Raw genomic sequence first — 17,615 nt, 5'->3', positions numbered from 1 at the left:
ACCCATAGACGCACCCGGAGAAAACCCACGCAGGCACATGCAAACTCCACCCAGCAAGACTAACATGCTGTTGTTGCCCTGATGGTAACTGGTGATACCAGCAAGACCAGCTGGTCACCAGCTCTCACCATGCCATATTGCGGCTACAATTTTAAAGATAGATAGATAGACACACAGACAGTAAATGCTGTTCAGTAATACAATAGTTTTGTTTTATTTATATCGCACCTCAGCTGCAAGCAATCTTTTAGGATTTGGAAAGAGACCTGCAGGCTGTCTTTTTTCAACCTGCGTTCCACTTTGCAGCATTCTTGTTAAGCCTCACCTCATTAAAGCATGACCGCATAATTGTTATAGTATTGGCATACATGCAGGCTAATATGTATGTGCATACTCATAAAACTGAGCAAATTAATTTATTTTGCCAGGTTAAAATTGTTTCTCTCATTTTTTTTCTTCGATCACTTGAGGTGGAACTAAGAAACTGTAATTTCACAGTCAGACTTCGAGAGGTCGCACTCTTTTTTATAAGATTGCTTTTATCTTGAAAGTGTCCCGCACGAGGGAGCGGAAAATAACATATTTATTTTGAAAGTGCAGAAGCGGAAAAGGTGTAACGCCGCTTGTGTGCGTTCAGTGCTGCCAGCGAAAACATCACAAAGATCTCCAGGTGAATAAAAACACCGCATTATTACCTATTATGATTAGTATTCTTTGTATAAATGTTTGAATATGAACATGACCACATCGCACCGATGCTGGTGCGCTTTGTTATTCTTACATGACAAAATTATATGCGACGATGTCAACATTTTTTTTTATCTTTAATAATCGCTAATCTTACGAAAGCATGAATAGGAAACGACGTTACCAGATAATGAAATATAAATATGTGTTTGTCAGCTGGGTCGCAGCGTTCTTCTGTGTTTACAAGCTAGGGCTGCTAAAGTTAGCTTCATTAGCCTCCGCACTGGAAGTGGACGTCAGCGTCATTTGAATTGCTTGATTTGTTTCCTTCTGCTCGTGTGTGACACCGTTTCGTCGACGCGTGACATTTGATTCCGATTTTGGCTTTTTAAACTGAATTGTGGTGAGGGGGGGGGCACATTAGGAGGGTTAGCACCGGATGTTGATCCGTAGAGTAGCCATCCATCAATCCAGCCATCCATTTCTCTTCTATGCTGCTTGTCTTTGTTGGGTAGGAGGTGAGCGAGAGTCTGTTCCAAGCTGACTTTGGGTGAGAAACGAGTTAACCCCCTGACGTGGTTAGGCAAACCAACCATTCGCAATCACATTCACCTTTATGGTCAATATAGAGTCCTCATCCTTGAAGGTAAAATGCATGTATGTGGAATGTGGAACGCAAACACGGAGAGAATGTCCAGCGAGAACTTGCATCCCTAAATGTGGAGAAGCGTAGAAAATGGCTAGACGAATGTCTTGAAGCAATTTACTCAAACTTAAATGCACTTCTTGACTGCAACCAACTAAAGGTGATGTTGATTCACTTTCAATGATCATATGCTAGAAAAAGGAACAATATGGACTTCAGTTTGGCAACATTCTCCTGCTCATTCAACTGGCATCGATGGAATTCTCCCATTCCATTAAAAATAATCATCAATTGATATTACCCCCCCCCCCCCCAACGAGTGCTTCCATAACCATCTTTTAACTAGCAACGTGACAAGATTTCCCCAAAAAATGACAAGTCTGTCAAAGTCTGGCTGGAATGGCCCCTTCAACCTGAGTACAATGAGCCAGGAGTTTTGAAAATTGGATGGTGTGTTGCGGGGATTGAATTTTTTATTTTTTTATTTTGGAGGAAATTAGAGTAGAACTATTTCTCAACTTCGTCTTCTATTCAAGGAGCCCTGTTCTGCGGTCGGCTGACAAATTTCATCTCAAAATATCCACCAATTGCTGGTGTAGAACAAAATTCAGAAACATCAAGGGGGCAAAATTTCTGTGATGTTTAAACGCTGACATGCCCCAAAATGAGTTTTTTTGTTATGAAGGATTTTAGAGGCGTTGGAAGTGCTCATTCCATTCCATTTTCTTTTTTTTCTTTTTTTTGAAGATCGCGGCCACTTGTCACGTTGCTACTTCAACTGATGTTTTGAAACAAACGTGAACAAATTCCAGGAAAACGTAAAGCTAAAACCTGCTCCACGGCATGAAAAAATACAGATGTCCTTCATCACATTGGTCGATGCACTAACAGTGGTGATCTCTGCGTGTTTGGCCGTAGGAGGGTGTTTGTGTTGTGTCACCAACCACACAGAGTGGTTGGCCAACAGCAGTGACATGGCCTCTTCCTGCTGGTTAGTAACAGCATTTATTTTAAGGCAACATTCTGTCAACTAGCATTAGGCCACACATTGGAGGCTGTGCACGGTGTATGTATGTGTGTGTGTGTGTGTGTGTGTGTTAATGGGGGTTGGGAGATGTACAGTATGTATATGTGGGCAGTGTGTGTGCTGAAGTTGATATGTGACAAAAGCACTGGGCAAGATCCAATCGGTCTTTGGCCAAAGATAATATGAGACATCTTATATTAGGTCTAAACAAATTTCAAAAATAATCTGATTGCAATTTTTCCCAACAATATTGTGATTGAGATGTAACTGTTTTTTTTCAAGGTCCTCTTCCCTTTGTAATTTTTTTTAACAAACGCAAACGATAAATTAATCTTGATGAAAATAAACAATATCAGATTGACTGGATTATACACGCAGGACACGGTGGACAACGGGTTAGCATGTTGGCCTCGCGATGCAGGGCTCCTGAGTTCGATTCTGGCTCCGGCCTTCCTGTGTGGAGTTTGCATGTTCTCCCCGTGCCTGCGTGGGTTTCCAAAAACATGCATGGCAGGTTAATGGAACACTCTAAATTGTCCGGAGCTGTTTGGTTGGCAAGGCTGAAAACTAATATTGAATGCCCGAGACCATCGACCTCTCAGGCAGCATTGCATCAAAAACTGACACCAATGTGTAAAGGAAATGACGACATGGGCTCAGGAACACTTCAGAAGGCCAATGTCAGGAAATACCGTTTGGCTCTCGACTATGCAAAGCAAAAGCCATTCATCAACAACACCCAGAAACACCCCCCAGCATCTAAGGGCCGGAGCTCATCTCAGATGGACTGACGCAAAGTGGAAAAGTCTTCTGCGGTCTGACGAGTCCACATTTCAAATTTTATTTGGAAATTGTGGAAGTCGTGTCCAAAGAGGAAAAGAACCATCCGGACTGTTTCAGGCGCAAAGTTCAAAAGTCAACGTCTGTGATGGTATGCGGCTAGGTTAGTGCCAATGGGTTTTTGGGTTTCGTTTCGTTTCATTTGTTATTGATCATAAAACATATACAGTAATAATTTGACAGAAAGTAAGGTAAGTTTATGCTGAGCAGCCCGGTGGTCCAGTGGTTAGCGCGTCGACCTCACAGTGCAGAGGTCGTGTGTTTGATCCCGGCTCGGGCCTCCCTGTGTGGAGTTTGCATGTTCTCCCCGGACCTGCGTGGGTTTTCTTCGGGTACTCGGGTTTAAAAAACATGCACGGCAGGCTGATTGAACACCCGAAATTGTCCCTAGGAGTGAGTGCGAGCGCGGATGGTTGTTCGTCTGTGTGTGCCCTGCGATTGGCTGGCAACTGGTTTAGGCTGTCCCCTGCCTACTGCCCGATGATGGCTGGGATAGCCCCCCCCCCCCCCCCGCGACCCTAGCGAGGATAAAGCGGATTGCAAAATGGATGGATGGAGGGATGTTTATGCTGAACACAATGTCCCAACTACATTGGAATTGGGTTTGTAGAGTGACAAAGTCAAGGAAGTGTTGCTTTAACGACGCGGGCTGTATATTATTATGATTACAGCCGCGTAAAACTGCCCTGCTCAAGATTAGATCTCAAATACAAGCAGTATAAATGAAAAGATCAAATGAACTTGACCCGATTCATGGCCATGTGTATCTGATATACGGTATGTGTACCACTTTGTCTCTTCCAGGACTCCATGTGCTATTAGTGTGTGTACGTGTATGTATATGTGCGTTTGTGTGTTAAGTGTGCTTTTGTCTTGAGTGCTTGCGTGCTGCACCGTCCCGTGGTGTGCAATGTCTTCTGAGTTGCTTGTGGACTTGAGCGAGGACCCGACGACGGCACAGCTGAGCCATCTGAAGCTGGCCACTTTAGAGGATCAGCAGTGGCCGGCGGATGAAGCCGCTCTCAGCAAGTCGGGTGAGCGGAGCACACTCACAAGCGACACTTTCCAGATATTTACCCGGAAATGGGCATTGAACTCACAGAAACGTTTTGTAGAAAGTGCCGACCGCTAGTTGTCAGACGTTAGGAACAGTTTTTTGCTTTTTCGTGTCATTTCCTTTTCATTAATCACAGTTGCTCTCAAATTGAAAACACAATCGACTCCCCTCTCTCTGTGTCAGAATCGGCGGAACAGTCTGACCAAGTCCTTTCATTAGTTGTAATTCGGCACCTCGTCCACATTGGTGATGCGGTCGGGCTGGAAGTGTTTGACAATCATGTTGTTGTTTTCCCTAATGCAAAGTATTATCGTCCCTTATCACTTGCCGTAGCCCAAGCGCGTTTGAAGGAATTTGGGAGGGGTGGGGGGGGGGTTGGTTGAGATTACAGTCGGTAATGGAAGCCAAGTGAGATCTGCAGAAGAAAGGATTAAAATCTCCAAGAAAGCGTCTTGATTTCATGTAACGCAAAAAATGACACTTTGGACTGCAGTCGGAGCGGAAGTTTGCCAGCTCTTCCATGTAATCCGCCGGATGTTGCTGCGCCACGGTAGTCCTTGCCCGGATGGATAGGTGGCGCCGTTTCATAAAACAAAAAGCACTAAGCGCCATGGAGTAGTTGACCTTGAATTCTCTCGCGGCCGCTCCATTCCCACGGTCCTCCGCGTAACTGATAGCTTGCGGTTTAATCTGTGTTTTGTAAGCGGATCTCTTCAGAGGCGCCATTTTTGGGACGCCGTTTTGCACAATGCACGTACCGGCGCCGACTGGATCTGTGCCTTTAGCGTCCTCTTTCACACCCACCCTTCCCGCTTTAACATCCTCAGTTACGGCCGCCTTTCCTCTCTCTAACTACAAGAACCCTGTCTGGACAACATCAGTCTGTCAATCGAACCCGTCATTGAAGTTGGTTACTGATCAATGAAAGGTTTGGGACATGCTTTTGGGGGGAAGAAATGCTCAAACTACCCTTAACTCATTCAATCCTCATGACGTCTTGAAAATCCGCTATGGCTTGCTACCCATGACGTATTTATACGTCTTTTTTATTTTTATTTTTTTTGCGTCACAGCGTGCAGAAGGGTCTGACTAAGTGTCCGACTTTTTACCCTTAACTCATTCAGTACCAGCCAATTCTAGACCAAGTCTGAAAAGACGTTTAAAAACGTCTTTGGGAGTGAATGAGTTAATTATGTGTTATTAATAGTTCATGATCATGATCTATGTGAAGTCACCGATTCCTTACAATAATTAGCAACAATTATTGAGCAATGTAGGAAACCGATAAATAATAATATTATTTCAATACATCTGCCAGTGTTTCATTTTCAAATGATCACTTCGACAATATTCCGATGAAATCACAATCACCGGCGACTCCCTCGCATTTCGCGCGTTCACTTTTTGCGTCGTTAATGGACGTTTGATCTGTAAATGAATCTGTCGTCGAGTAAATCGATATCGAGTGAAGGTTACGGGTGCGGATGACAGCCGTCTTCATGCATCGTGCTTTTCACGACAATTAGTTCCATTCAAAACTGGACAAACAAGATGCCTGGCAGTCAATAGGAAGGGAACTGGAGGTAATTGCACACCCGCAACATAACCACAACCTTACTGAGGATCATCGGTTGGAAAAAAAAAGGTGAAGGGATAGACAGTCGCACCACCCTTGTGAAGATGAATGAATCAGAAAATGGATGCATGGAGACACAGTCTTAAGATAAGCACTCAAAACACATCAGCAACATTTTTTTTTGGACGTTTTGAAAGTGTGCTGAAGCGATGCTAATTGTTTGTGTTTGTGTGTTGATATCAGAGACTGACGTCTCTCAGCACTTTGATGGCAGTTCCCCGCACCTGCCCTGGGACCATCCCTTCTATGACATCGCCCGGCATCAAATCATCGAAGTCGCCGGTCAGTTGAGGCCCATCTGCTCGCTGGAGTCGGCTACCGGCCAACTTTTACGGACCTCATCCTCTTGTCGTTGCTCACTGTTGTTGTTTTGTTTTTTTTCCCCCTCCTCTCGTCGCCTCGTAGGCGACGACAACTTTGGCAGAAAAGTGATCGTCTTTAACGCCTGCAGGATGCCGCCCCAGCACCAACTGGACCATCACAAGCTGTTGATGTGAGTCAGTCCCAGTTAGGAGTTTTTTCTGCTAGCACTGCAAAAGCAGTTTTGACCTTGCCTCGTACTTCATGGCTGTGATGTTTCAGGAAAAAAATTCACTCGTTGCTAAACACAACCCTTAATTACGGTAATACATTTTTTCTTTTGGGGCGGGGGGGTGAAAAACTGATGCGCTAGAAAAAAATGATGGGCAGATTGAAAATCATCACCCAAAAAAAGCATTGAGAAAAGTTTACTCATCTCTCTGATTGAAATAATTTTTAAAAATTGACCATTGTAATTGATGAACATAACGCATACACAAAAGGACTGAAGAATAGTATCAAGGTGTGGGAAAAAAATGAAGTTGGCCGAATTTTGACTTATGATGCCAGCGCCTTGTGTAAGTCGCAAGTTTGTTCTGATGTGGCTCAGAATCAGACGGACGAAAGCCATTCGCGGGCCAGCTTGAGGAAACGCTTCACTCTGTCCTGAAGAGCAACACTTTCCCTGGAGACTTTGCCACCGAGCAAAGAAAACACGTAAACACTGTCGTCTGGCCAAACCAACCTTGATTCCTTTGCAAATCCCAAAAGCCCCAGTTAATCCTGCAATTACATTTTTTTTTTCTTCCGGACAATCCAATGCTCCCTGCAGGAGCGTCTGGATTCTAGTGAGACACAGGGCTGCTTGCCACCTCCAAATCTACAAAATCCTTTTATTTTTTTTTTTTTGCTTTTTTTGTTTAAATCAATACATGACCTTTTGTCTAAATATCGTCAAATTCTTATTTTTCCACAAATGGATACTAATGGTCTGACCTCACTTTGTGTGTGATTGTTACGCAATATTAACCAGTGTTGAAAATAGTTTTCAAACAAATACGCCGGCCCTCCTGAATGCAACTTATGTCTGACAAGCATTACGAAACTCCATCTACGTCCTACGTCCCGGATGCCGCATAATTGTCACCTGTATTCAAGGTCTGCAAGTTGTTGTTGTTGTTTTTTTCAACAATAACTGAACAAAAGTCAACTTCGATCCATTTAAATTGGCATTTTGTTCAAATCGATCGCTGCCATGCTTCCTCGTGAGCTCTGGAAGTCATTTTCCTTTGCACGTTGGCCTCCGCTGAATAAACGGGGTTACTTGGCTCGGGTGTTTTATTAATTGCATCACTCTCGGCTCAAACAACTTTTAAGTAATGAGTTTGTGAGGATGAGGTAGGACGGGTGTTTTGCCTTTATGACACATTAAAAGGCTTTTTTGCATGCCGGGGGCCCAGCATGCCGTTGGCCCAGCATGCCGTTGGGCTTCGCAGCCGCGTTGAGACTAACAAATATGAGATCGGATGTATTTTTGGGGTGGGGTAGCGTTGATGAGAGTTTGCGATGCTATCTGATAAAGGTACAACTTGAATGAATCAATGTCATGGGAAGTGAAGCAAGCCGCCTTTTTTTTCTGACAAATTTGTTATTTTGACAGTACGAAAATTACGCCCCGACAAGAATAAAATTATTACGGTAAATAAAGATGTAAAATGTGGTTCTAAAAGTGAGAGGTCCTAAAAGTGCTGGGGGGTGAGGGAGCATGAAAGGTGATTGTAAATACCTCCGACACCATACTACCGTATTTTCCCGACTCTAAGTCGCTCCTGCGTATAAGTCGCACCAGCTATAAAATGCATAATAAAGAACAAAAAACATACATGAGTCGCGCTGGCGTATAAATCGCATTTTGGGGGGAAATTTATGTGATAAAATCCAACCCCAAGAACAGACATGTCATCTTGAAAGACAATTTAAAAACTAAATGAAATAGAAAACAACACGCTGAATAAGTGTACAATATGCTCACATTACATGACGCATAAACGACGAACTGAGAACGTGCCTGGTATGTTCAAGTAACATATTAGGAGTTCTTCAGATAACTATAGCATAAAGAACATGCTAACAAGTTCACCAAACCATCAATGTCACTTTAAATCACAAAATCCAATGGAATCTTCATCCTCTGTGCCACTTTAAAGCAACTCCACCAACTCCGGAGGCAGAAGATGCAGCGCTTCCTCTTCTACGTCGCTTACATCAGACTCATAGTGGTTTTATCAACACAGGTCTAGAGCGGCCTCTTGCGGTTTAATGTGAAAATAACATGTGAAATGAGTTAATAATTTCACCCATAAATCGCTCCAGAGTATAAATCGCACCACCCCCCCGCCAAACTACGAAAAAACTGCGACCTATAGTCCGGAAAATACGATACATTGTTTCTTTCAAATCCAACTGACGGAGAGGAATAATTTCTTAACAGGATCCTGATCTGCTTTTGTCCTTTTAGGTACCTAAAAGGAACGTTGGACCAGTACGTCGAAAGCGACTACACCCTGATCTACTTCCATCACGGGCTGACCAGCGAGAACAAGCCGTCGCTCAGCTGGCTGCGGGACGCTTACAGGGAATTTGACAGGAAGTGAGTTTGCACGCGGCCCCGACGGTATCCCGATTTTGTCCGGGGACTTGGATTCAGTGGGAGTTGTTTGTTTTTATATGCCAGGTATAAGAAGAATATCAAAGCCTTGTATATTGTCCATCCCACCATGTTCATCAAGACCCTGCTGATCCTCTTCAAACCCATCATCAGGTACGTTGTTGTGCAGCACACAAAAATATTTGCCGTGTGTGGAATTATTATTATTTGTCTTTTTTTTTTTTTTTTTTTTTTTGGGTGGCGGGGGGGGGGGGGGGTTCTAGTTTCAAATTTGGAAGGAAACTCAACTACGTGAGCTATCTGAGTGAGCTGGAGGACGTGGTCAAGTGCGAGCAGCTCGTCATTCCAGCCCGTGTCAAAGAGTAAGAATTTGTCATTCATTTGTGGCCTGGAACAAATCGCATCCCAACAACCCGCCAATCGCCCGAACGCCGAGCTGACGGCTGCGCGTCTTTGTGTGCAGATACGACAACAAGCTGAGAGCCTCCCTGAAGCCGACCTCCTTGCCTCCCGTGTCCCCTCCTCGCAGTCCTCCTCAGCCCAACCAGGTCTTTGGGGTCCCCCTTGAATTGCAAGTAACCTCTTTTGACACTTGCCAGTGTCAAAGACATTACAGTTAATCGGAGTGTGTGTGTGTGCGTGTGTGTGTGTGTTTCTGTCTGTCAGGTTGAGGAAGAGAAGTCCAGATGGAGATCCTGTTCCTGTGGTCATGAGAAACACAATAAGCTTCCTGTCAGAGCAAGGTGACTTCACCGCGGCCCGATACGAAATGGCAGCTTGAAACGGTTTTGTTTTGGTCTAAATTTCGTTGTATTTATTTTTTTTTTTCAGGTCTGGAGATCGAGGGAATCTTCCGACGTTCCGCCAATGTGACTTTGGTGAAGGAGATTCAGCTCCGATATAACTCAGGTCGCAAGCGTTCCAATTTTTGCATCCAGTTTATTTTAGCTTACAACTTGAAACACTCACAAATGGGGTGTTTCCCATGCGCTTGCCTCAAGACCTGCTAAGTGGCATGACGTTTATGAGACATTGCATTTTAAAACTGTGACCCGATGACTAAGCTAGGCCACACTGTCCGTGCAAACGGGTGTTGGTTTAACACCCAAATTCCATTTTGCAAATGCCTTTCAAAAAAACGGATATTGCAGCATCCCGGATGAGATCTTAAAGTTACGGGAGCTGTCCTTCAGCTTCCATTTTCTTACAAGCTCACAGCGCGCCTTAAAATCCGATGCGCCTCGTGTATGGTCATTGCGGTAATATGTCAACCCCAAAATGGCTCCTTGCTCCAGACATGCTTACAATGCAGAGCTCTAATTGAAGGCGATCGGGTTACGCAGCTGAACATGGAAATAGAGCAGCGGCAAGAGAATTCAACGTTAACGAGTCAATGTTATAACTTGCTGTTGGTTAAGTGAACCGTGTCGCTGTTTTGTTCAAGAAGTTTTACTGACATCTGATTGTTCTGTTGGCTTTTCCTTGAGCATAGCTCCATCTAGTGGATGCATTGTAGATTGCATCTTATAATGCGGCACGCCCAATGTATGAAAAAAAATTACAAAATAGGCCATTCATTGAAGGTGCGCCTCGTAATCCAGTGTGCCTTTTAGGGTGGAAAATACGGTACTCAACGGAACGCATCTAGAACACCCGCAGGAGGGTGCCATGAAAACAAAACACAATACGAGTCCTTCCAGCTTCCCTCGTGTTTGCCGTTGCTGCAGGCGAAGCGGTGAACTTCCGAGAGATGGAAGACGTCCATTTGGCGGCCGTGATCTTGAAGAAGTTCCTGAGGGAGCTGCCCGAGCCGCTGCTGACCTACCAGCTCTACAACGACATTGTCAATTTTGCCTGTGGGTTTTGCCACGCGTCGTTCAAAATGTCGCCCGCTGTGACCCGCGTGAGTCCTCGCTGACTGCGGCCTTTGTTTATGTCAAGCTGTGCCCAGCGACAGTCAGGTGACTGTCATGAAGACGTTGGTGGAGTCGCTGCCAGAGGAGAACTACGCCGCGCTCAGATACCTAATCACGTTTCTGGCACAGGTACGGTCGAAGCGATAATCGGCGTTCTCTGCAATGTCACCTTTGTTTGAATTTCAACTACACAACGGTGTAATATAGGTACTGCAGTGATTAAATATTCTTGCTATTCGGATATCCTACTGAAAATTTGAATCGAATAATGCGATATTAACTCTTTCATTCCACAAGACGTACTTGTACGTCTTTTTCAATTAGACCCCGCCTACCAAGGACGTACTTGTATGTCTGTCTTTTTTTTTTTTGCGTCATAGAAGGAGGAGGGTCTGATGCAATCTGTGAATGAGAATAAGCCGTTTGCATTGTAAATCATGTAAAAAAAGGGACCAGTAGGTGGCAGTGGTGCCTCACGTGCTCGAAATGCATGCTTTTACAAAAAGCTCTTTTTCTCCGTTTTTTTTGCCCAGGAATCGCCATTTTCATGAAACTTAGCCATTTTGTAATGCTGATTGCTGAAGAATGGAAAAAGATAGAAACAACATTTTTTCTGCTGGAGAGAGCCCAAACTTTATTTTGGTAGGCTCCACGCTTATCTAGCATTAGAACCAAATATTCTGTGGGCCTTGCAAAATCAGTCAAAATCCAGTAAATCGCTGGGATTGAGAGGGTTGCTCCAGTGAAAATGGCTGCGATTGAACGAGTTAAGACAAGAATGAACTTTTTTTTTTTGCTTGGTCAAAGATAGAGAACACAAAAAAAAACAACACATTTCCACTTAATAATGAGCAGCCAACCGGTTTTCGTATTTTGATCATCAACATTTGAATGAATCTCTTCCTCCTAAATGTTGGTCTATGACACAAAGTGAAGTCACAAAAGTGATGAGTACGAACGGCAACTGTGTCAGGCTGTCACCATCAAAGTGTGCGGAGTCATTGCGCGGTTAGCGCTGTACAATAAAGCGTCAGTGTCATTTTTTTTTCTTTTTTAGCACGCAAGATTAGCAATTTTTATACATTATTTCAGGACAATGGTATATTGTTGGTATCCAAGGCATCAATTTGTGACAGCAAAAAATTCTGCGTAGATGCAATTTTTTACAAATGTCCAAACGAATAACCGACATGAAGCTTAAGACAGGCCAAATTTTGGAATCCCCCCCCTATGCTTCCTCGCCACCGTCACCTCCCTTACTGATCGTCGACACGTCACTGTCAACCGGCTGCGTGCCCGCATGTCCTCGAAGCACACCACAAACGATTAGAAATCTGGCCAAAACCATCCGGCCTGTTGAATCACTCCACTCCGATTGGAGATCAGAGCGGCACAAACATCGCTCTGAGCGGTCCAGAACACATCACGCACGCAAGGAATATCTGTCAAGATGATCTTTTTGCAACATTTCGGTACTTCGGAGCATCCCGGCGATTGTCCCAGTGATTGAGGGTCTGTGCCAAACTTGGCCTAATTCTCCTGCCGTGGGAACAAGTTTTTGTTCCTGTCTAGCTATCGGTGGGCTAAACTGTGAAGTTAACATAGCTTAGCTGTCTGTGAGTTTTACAGCGGTGGCTAAAATTGGGTATTTGTTGTGCGTCATACCTCGGAGTTTCAATAAAAATAATCATCTTCCGCGCTTCCGTCATGATCCAGTCAGTGCTAAACGCCGTGCTGCTGCTTGTGTGCCGGAACAGGTAACGGCCAACAGTGACGTGAATAAGATGACCAACAGCAACCTGGCTGTGGTGTTTGGGCCCAACCTGCTCTGGGGGCGGGACAACGCCATGTCACTCAGCGCCATCGGACCAATTAACAACTTCACCCAATGCCTGTTGGACCAGCAGCACTTGGTCTTTGCCTAAAGGTGGTCACTTGTCTGTTTTCGCCACTAGAGGCTGAGTGAGCCATCGAATGCCACTTGGACCGACGCAGCCTTGCTCTAAAATTCACATTAAGAAAAAAGAAAAAAAAAACATCCCCAGGACGACTTTAATTGTGTCTTTTGCCACCTGGGATTCTAATTGGGCCCCGCAGCAGCGTGGCGAGTGCGCAACATCAAGTTGAAACGTGATTCCTGAGACCTTGGCGAGAGAACAACCGTGCAAATGCAAACTTTTAACACCTTCTCAACAAAATAGATTTCCTTGAAAAAAAAACAAAAAAGGCATTCCACCAACCGCATGCGTACAATTATTGTCAAGTGGAATTTAAATCAGAAAATGTGTTTACTATTCAACGTGTCGCTGTCGTTGGTCTCTGCTGTTTCTGTCATGAGAAGAAGAAAAAAAAATCCCCTTGAAGAAGTCAGCAGTTTGTGTGATAGCCCTCAGGTTCATTTCAAGTAATGGTACCAAATGTGGAAAATCTTGCTGTATTTAAAAAAAAAAACGCGAAAGAAGATTCGCTGTTGTATTAACCCCCCCCCCCCCCCCCCCAACGTCTGTTGTGCTTTCGGCCGTCATGCACGTGCTTGCTCTCCCTCTCTCCGAACTGCGTGATTTAATCAGATCTTGTGGTTGATGTGTGTGGGTTCCGTTAGTGACTGCGCTGGCCTTATCTTTTGCTGAGTGTGTGCCATGAATCAAGTGAGTCCAATAATGACGCTATCTTTGCTCCTCAGTGATCAAAAGCCTGGGGTAAAAAAAAATCAAATAGTCCAAATAGGTGAAGCCGCAAAATTTCCTTTTAAACACAACTCCCTCCTCTTGAAAATTAATGATCACCTTAAAATGAATATTCTACCTTGTTCAACACTAACATGGACCGTATGATTCTGAGACGCGCTTGAGTTTCATCTGTTTCATTTTACCCATGGCGGCATGCTAAGTATCATTGTTGCCATGATGTTATCTAATAAGAGAGTGCTACTGTGTTAGCCGTACGCTATATACATTCATATATATGGTTTGCGTGTGTCTTAATGCATTTTGAAATCAAAAATTATGCCGGGGGGGGGGGGCGACGTAATTGTTTTCACCAACAGGGTTCCTGTGAGTGGATGTTGGAGCCTCAAAACAAGTGCCATTGACGTTTCACACTTGCTGACCAATCGCATCTTGCGTGTGATCTCGTGATCTTTGTACTGTAATTGGTTCTCCTGGTGACAGTGGTTTCTTTTCTCTCTCCGGGGAGGAATGATTTTGGTTTTCCGGGCTAATGTGTTCGAGATGACTTTGCTCCATTTTGGTTTTCATCTTTTTTTTTTTTTTTTTTTAATATATTTAGTTGTGGATGTGTATGATGATGTCATATTGTGGCAGAATAATAAAGGAACCTAAAGTCATGAGACGGTTTGCCATTTTTGTTGGCATTTAAGTTCTTTAATTTTTTATTTTTATTAGTTTTAACAATGGTGCATTCAAGTGCACGCAGAAGTGGAAAACAATTTAGGATACATACAGTATATTGCGCTGAAGCAAATCCCAGAGAATCTCTTGCATGCAACTTGCATCAGAAAAGATACGTTTCAAATGCAAATAAAAAAACTACGACAGTTGAACCTCGTTTCAACGTACCCCGTTTATGTTTCCACCACTATAACATTCACATTTTGCCAACAGCAAACACCTTTACAACGTTATTACGACGACCATATTTTCTCCACAAGATAGTGAAAAGGCCTTCGCACTGGAGTGTCTGCCCGCCCTCGCGGCTTCTCCGTACGACAGTTTATAGAATCTATGCTTGTGGGTACTGTTATATGATCTGTCTGCATGTGTTGCAGCACCGTTTGTGTTCAGATATCGATTGCAAATGGAGCAAGAACACCACATAGATGCTAATTGTTAGCCGGGGTGCTGATGGAGTTCCCCGTTCTTTGAGGCAATCACCTAGCTTGGGAGCAGATGTGGTTGCTCGGTTGTGCTAGTTGTGAATAGTCTGTTAGTTTGACCGTAGCTGAGTGGCAATAAACACGCTTCAAAGAATGTTCACCAATTCTCTCTGCCAACTCGACACTTCTTGCAATGTGAGATGAGTCACGTTGAATCTCGAGTTTCAGTGTTTTCTCAAATATCGGCTTGGAGTTTGCATGTTATCCGCGTGGGTTTTCTGCGGGTAGTCTGTCACCGTGTTTAAGTCGGCAGACTCCTCGGCCATTGTTTCCCAATCTTTCATGAGCCAATGCATATATTTCACATTTGAAAGTCATCTTTGGCCTTCCTGTGTGGAGTTTGCATGCCTGCGTGGGTTTTCTCCGGGTACTCCGGTTCCCTCCCACGTTCCAAAAACATACACGGTAGGTTAATGGAAGTCTCCAAATTGTCCGTAGGTGTGAGTGTGATTGCGGCTGGTTGTTTGTCTCTGTGTGCCCTGCGATTGGCTGGCAACCAGTTCAGGGTGTCCCCCGCCTACTACGCGAAGACAGCTGGGATGGACTCCAGCACACCCGCGACCATCGTGAGGATAAGCGGATTAGAAAATGGATGGATGGATATTATGATGAATGAGCCGTTTGTATTGTCATCGCGGCCCTCTTGAAGGGAAACCGCAACTATGATGTAGCCGGCGACCAAAAATGACTTTGGCGCCCTTGGACTATGTCACATCAGTACGGCCAAAAATGGCCACCAACAAACGGAACGGCGAGCAGAATTCCACAAGACCTGAGACTTCGTTTGTAGGGGGAAAAAAACTAAACTTAATCACCCACTTACTTTCCCCATCCGACCCAGAAAAGGGTGACTGCTCGAATGTACGGCTCGTGGGCCAGGCCAGAAAAGCCCTCGAGTGCTTCCCCACGGCCGTTCCGACTCGGCTCCTTTCTCAGGAGTCTCTATTACGTCCATGTCGGCCCCGCTTTTTGCCGTCCCAGTTGGAGGAGCAAAGATTTGCTGATGCCCTGCGAACGGAACGAGGGGGCATCTCGTTTGGCGGCACGGAGGAGCCCGAGGGGGTCGGTGAAGTCGGGCGGCGTGATGGGGAAGGGCGGCGGCACGAGTTCTTCCGCGGGTTTCTCCTTTGCCGGAATGGGCGGCAAGAGCGCCGCCTCGAGGTCGGCCTTGACGGTCTTTTTGCGCGGCGGCTTGGCGTCGGTAGCCGGCACGTGTTGCTCCTTGGCCTTCTTGGCGTTTTTGGCCTTGTCGGCGTTGAGCCGCGGCAAAAGGACGCACGCGCCGTCGCCGGCTTGCAGCACGTCTTCCCAGATCTCGTCGTCGAAGGTTTTGGCTTTTTTCTCGGCGGCTTGGGCCTTCTTGCCGGCCGCCTTGGGGCGAACGGCCATTTTGTAGCGTATCATGACACGTTTGGGACGGACGTCTTTTTGGTTCATCTTGTTTTTCTGTTCGGACCTCAGCTCGGACCTGCGTAACCTTTTGTCCTCCCTTTCCCTCTGCATCCGCTGCTCCTCTTCCTGCACTCTCTTGCGATAGAAGTTGGTTTGCATTTTCTTCAGGAGCTCCTTCGGGATGGAGTCGATTTTGGACATGAGCTTGAACACCTGCTCCTCCACGTGCTTCATTTTCTTTAACGGGTTTAAGAAATGGCTGGAAGATGAACAAGAGCGATACACTTTGGTCACCTTGGCGGTCAGCGAGTCCAACTCCTTTTCCAGCTCGGCGTTGCGATTTTCCTTGTAGAGCTTCACCATCTGAGAGATTTTTAAGGACGTATTGATCTCCTCCTGAATTTTGGCCCTCACGCTGCTGATCTCCGTCCGCAGGTTCTCCAGGTTCTGCTCGTTCTTCTTCCTGCTGTTTTCAAATTTTTGCTGCTGCCCGAGCAGCGCGTAGTTGTTCTTCACGGCGTAAGGGAGCAAAAACTGGTTTTGCTCCCTCAGGTTTTCCATCCGTTCCAGCACCTGTTCGTGATCCGGTAGAACGAGATGATTGTTTTGCTCGTCGGACGCCGCCAGTTTGAAAATGCTGCGTTTGTAGCGCTGGTATTTGCTCAGCGTGTCCTCAATCTCGGGGATTTCCTTTTTCATTTCCCAGATTTGCTCTTTGATTTTGTTGATTTCCGCATTTTTGATGAGTTTGTACCTGTTCATTTTTTCAAAACGGACGCCCTCTTCGGTCAATTTCTTGTCCGCCATCTCCCGGAAGTTTTCATTGATGAGTTTCTGTCTCTCGAGGACCAGCTCGAGACCTTTCACCCTTTCCTCCTGGGCTGCGATGGCCTCCATCAGCCGCAAATTATCCGCCCGCTTGACCGCCATGGCTTCGTCGCGTTGGACCTTCTTTTGTTCAAGGTAGCGATCAAAGTTTTCCGGTTCCCCCATCTTTGAATTAAAATTTTGTTTTGGTTTGCAAGTCGTCTTGCTGATGTGGAATTTGGTTTTTTGCGCCATTTTGCCAATTTTATCTCGGTTATCTGAGACGTGTTTCATACTCCAATGTTGAGATAGGGGGCGTGTTGTGAGCAAACCCAAAAAAAAAAATGTTTTTGAAGCACCTTTGAAAGAAAGCAGCCGTGTGACATCACGGACCACAACGGTCCAATCCTGACAGTTGCCAATGACTCATCCATTTTTTTTGAAAAGGTGACATCATGCAAATACTCGATGATGAAGGCCTTCATGATGACGTCGGACAAAAAAAACGTGTGCTCATCTGAAGTTGATAAGCGTGATGGTATCTGTACGCCCCCCCCCCACACACACACACATTTAGCGATGTGCACCCCGAAATTTTGTGATTATTCAGCTGAATTTAACTCATTCACTCCCAAAGACGTTTTTATACGTCTTTTCAGACTTGTTCCAGAATTGGTTGGTACTGAATGAGTTAATTGTATGTTCCTTGTCAACACTCCACTATTTTGTTTTTGTAAAATTGGT

The 17,615-nt window shown here is 45.1% G+C and overlaps 1 protein-coding gene across 1 annotated transcript; it reads left to right on the top strand.

The window, feature by feature from the left end:
• The first annotated feature begins 582 nt into the window (after positions 1-582).
• On the top strand, positions 583-14,123 carry arhgap1 (Rho GTPase activating protein 1). Its single transcript, XM_086111062.1, has 13 exons — positions 583-670; positions 4,005-4,234; positions 6,077-6,175; positions 6,299-6,386; positions 8,712-8,843; positions 8,928-9,014; positions 9,125-9,223; positions 9,325-9,432; positions 9,528-9,604; positions 9,693-9,770; positions 10,589-10,717; positions 10,803-10,906; positions 12,535-14,123. The coding sequence occupies exons 2-13, from the start codon at positions 4,111-4,113 to the stop codon at positions 12,700-12,702; spliced, it is 1,293 nt and encodes a 430-aa protein (XP_085967188.1). The 5' UTR covers positions 583-670; positions 4,005-4,110; the 3' UTR covers positions 12,703-14,123.
• Positions 14,124-17,615: the final 3,492 nt, after the last annotated feature.

The sequence above is a fragment of the Hippocampus guttulatus genome, chromosome 1 (assembly GCF_054856545.1).
Source record: "Hippocampus guttulatus isolate MCC_2025c chromosome 1, RoL_Hgut_1.0, whole genome shotgun sequence".
NCBI classification, from domain to species: Eukaryota; Metazoa; Chordata; class Actinopteri; order Syngnathiformes; family Syngnathidae; genus Hippocampus; species Hippocampus guttulatus.
The sequence above is the reverse complement of the archived record's forward strand: the minus strand, read 5'-3'. Positions and strand labels throughout refer to the sequence as shown.

What these genes read in the sequence shown, in the direction of transcription:
- arhgap1 (XM_086111062.1), top strand. Translation starts at nt 4,111, where the DNA reads ATGTCTTCTGAGTTGCTTGTGGACTTGAGCGAGGACCCGACGACGGCA. An exon ending in AGCCGCTCTCAGCAAGTCGG is followed by an intron (nt 4,235 to 6,076) that starts GTGAGCGGAGCA and finishes TGTTGATATCAG; the next exon opens with AGACTGACGTCTCTCAGCAC. An exon ending in TAATCACGTTTCTGGCACAG is followed by an intron (nt 10,907 to 12,534) that starts GTACGGTCGAAG and finishes GTGCCGGAACAG; the next exon opens with GTAACGGCCAACAGTGACGT.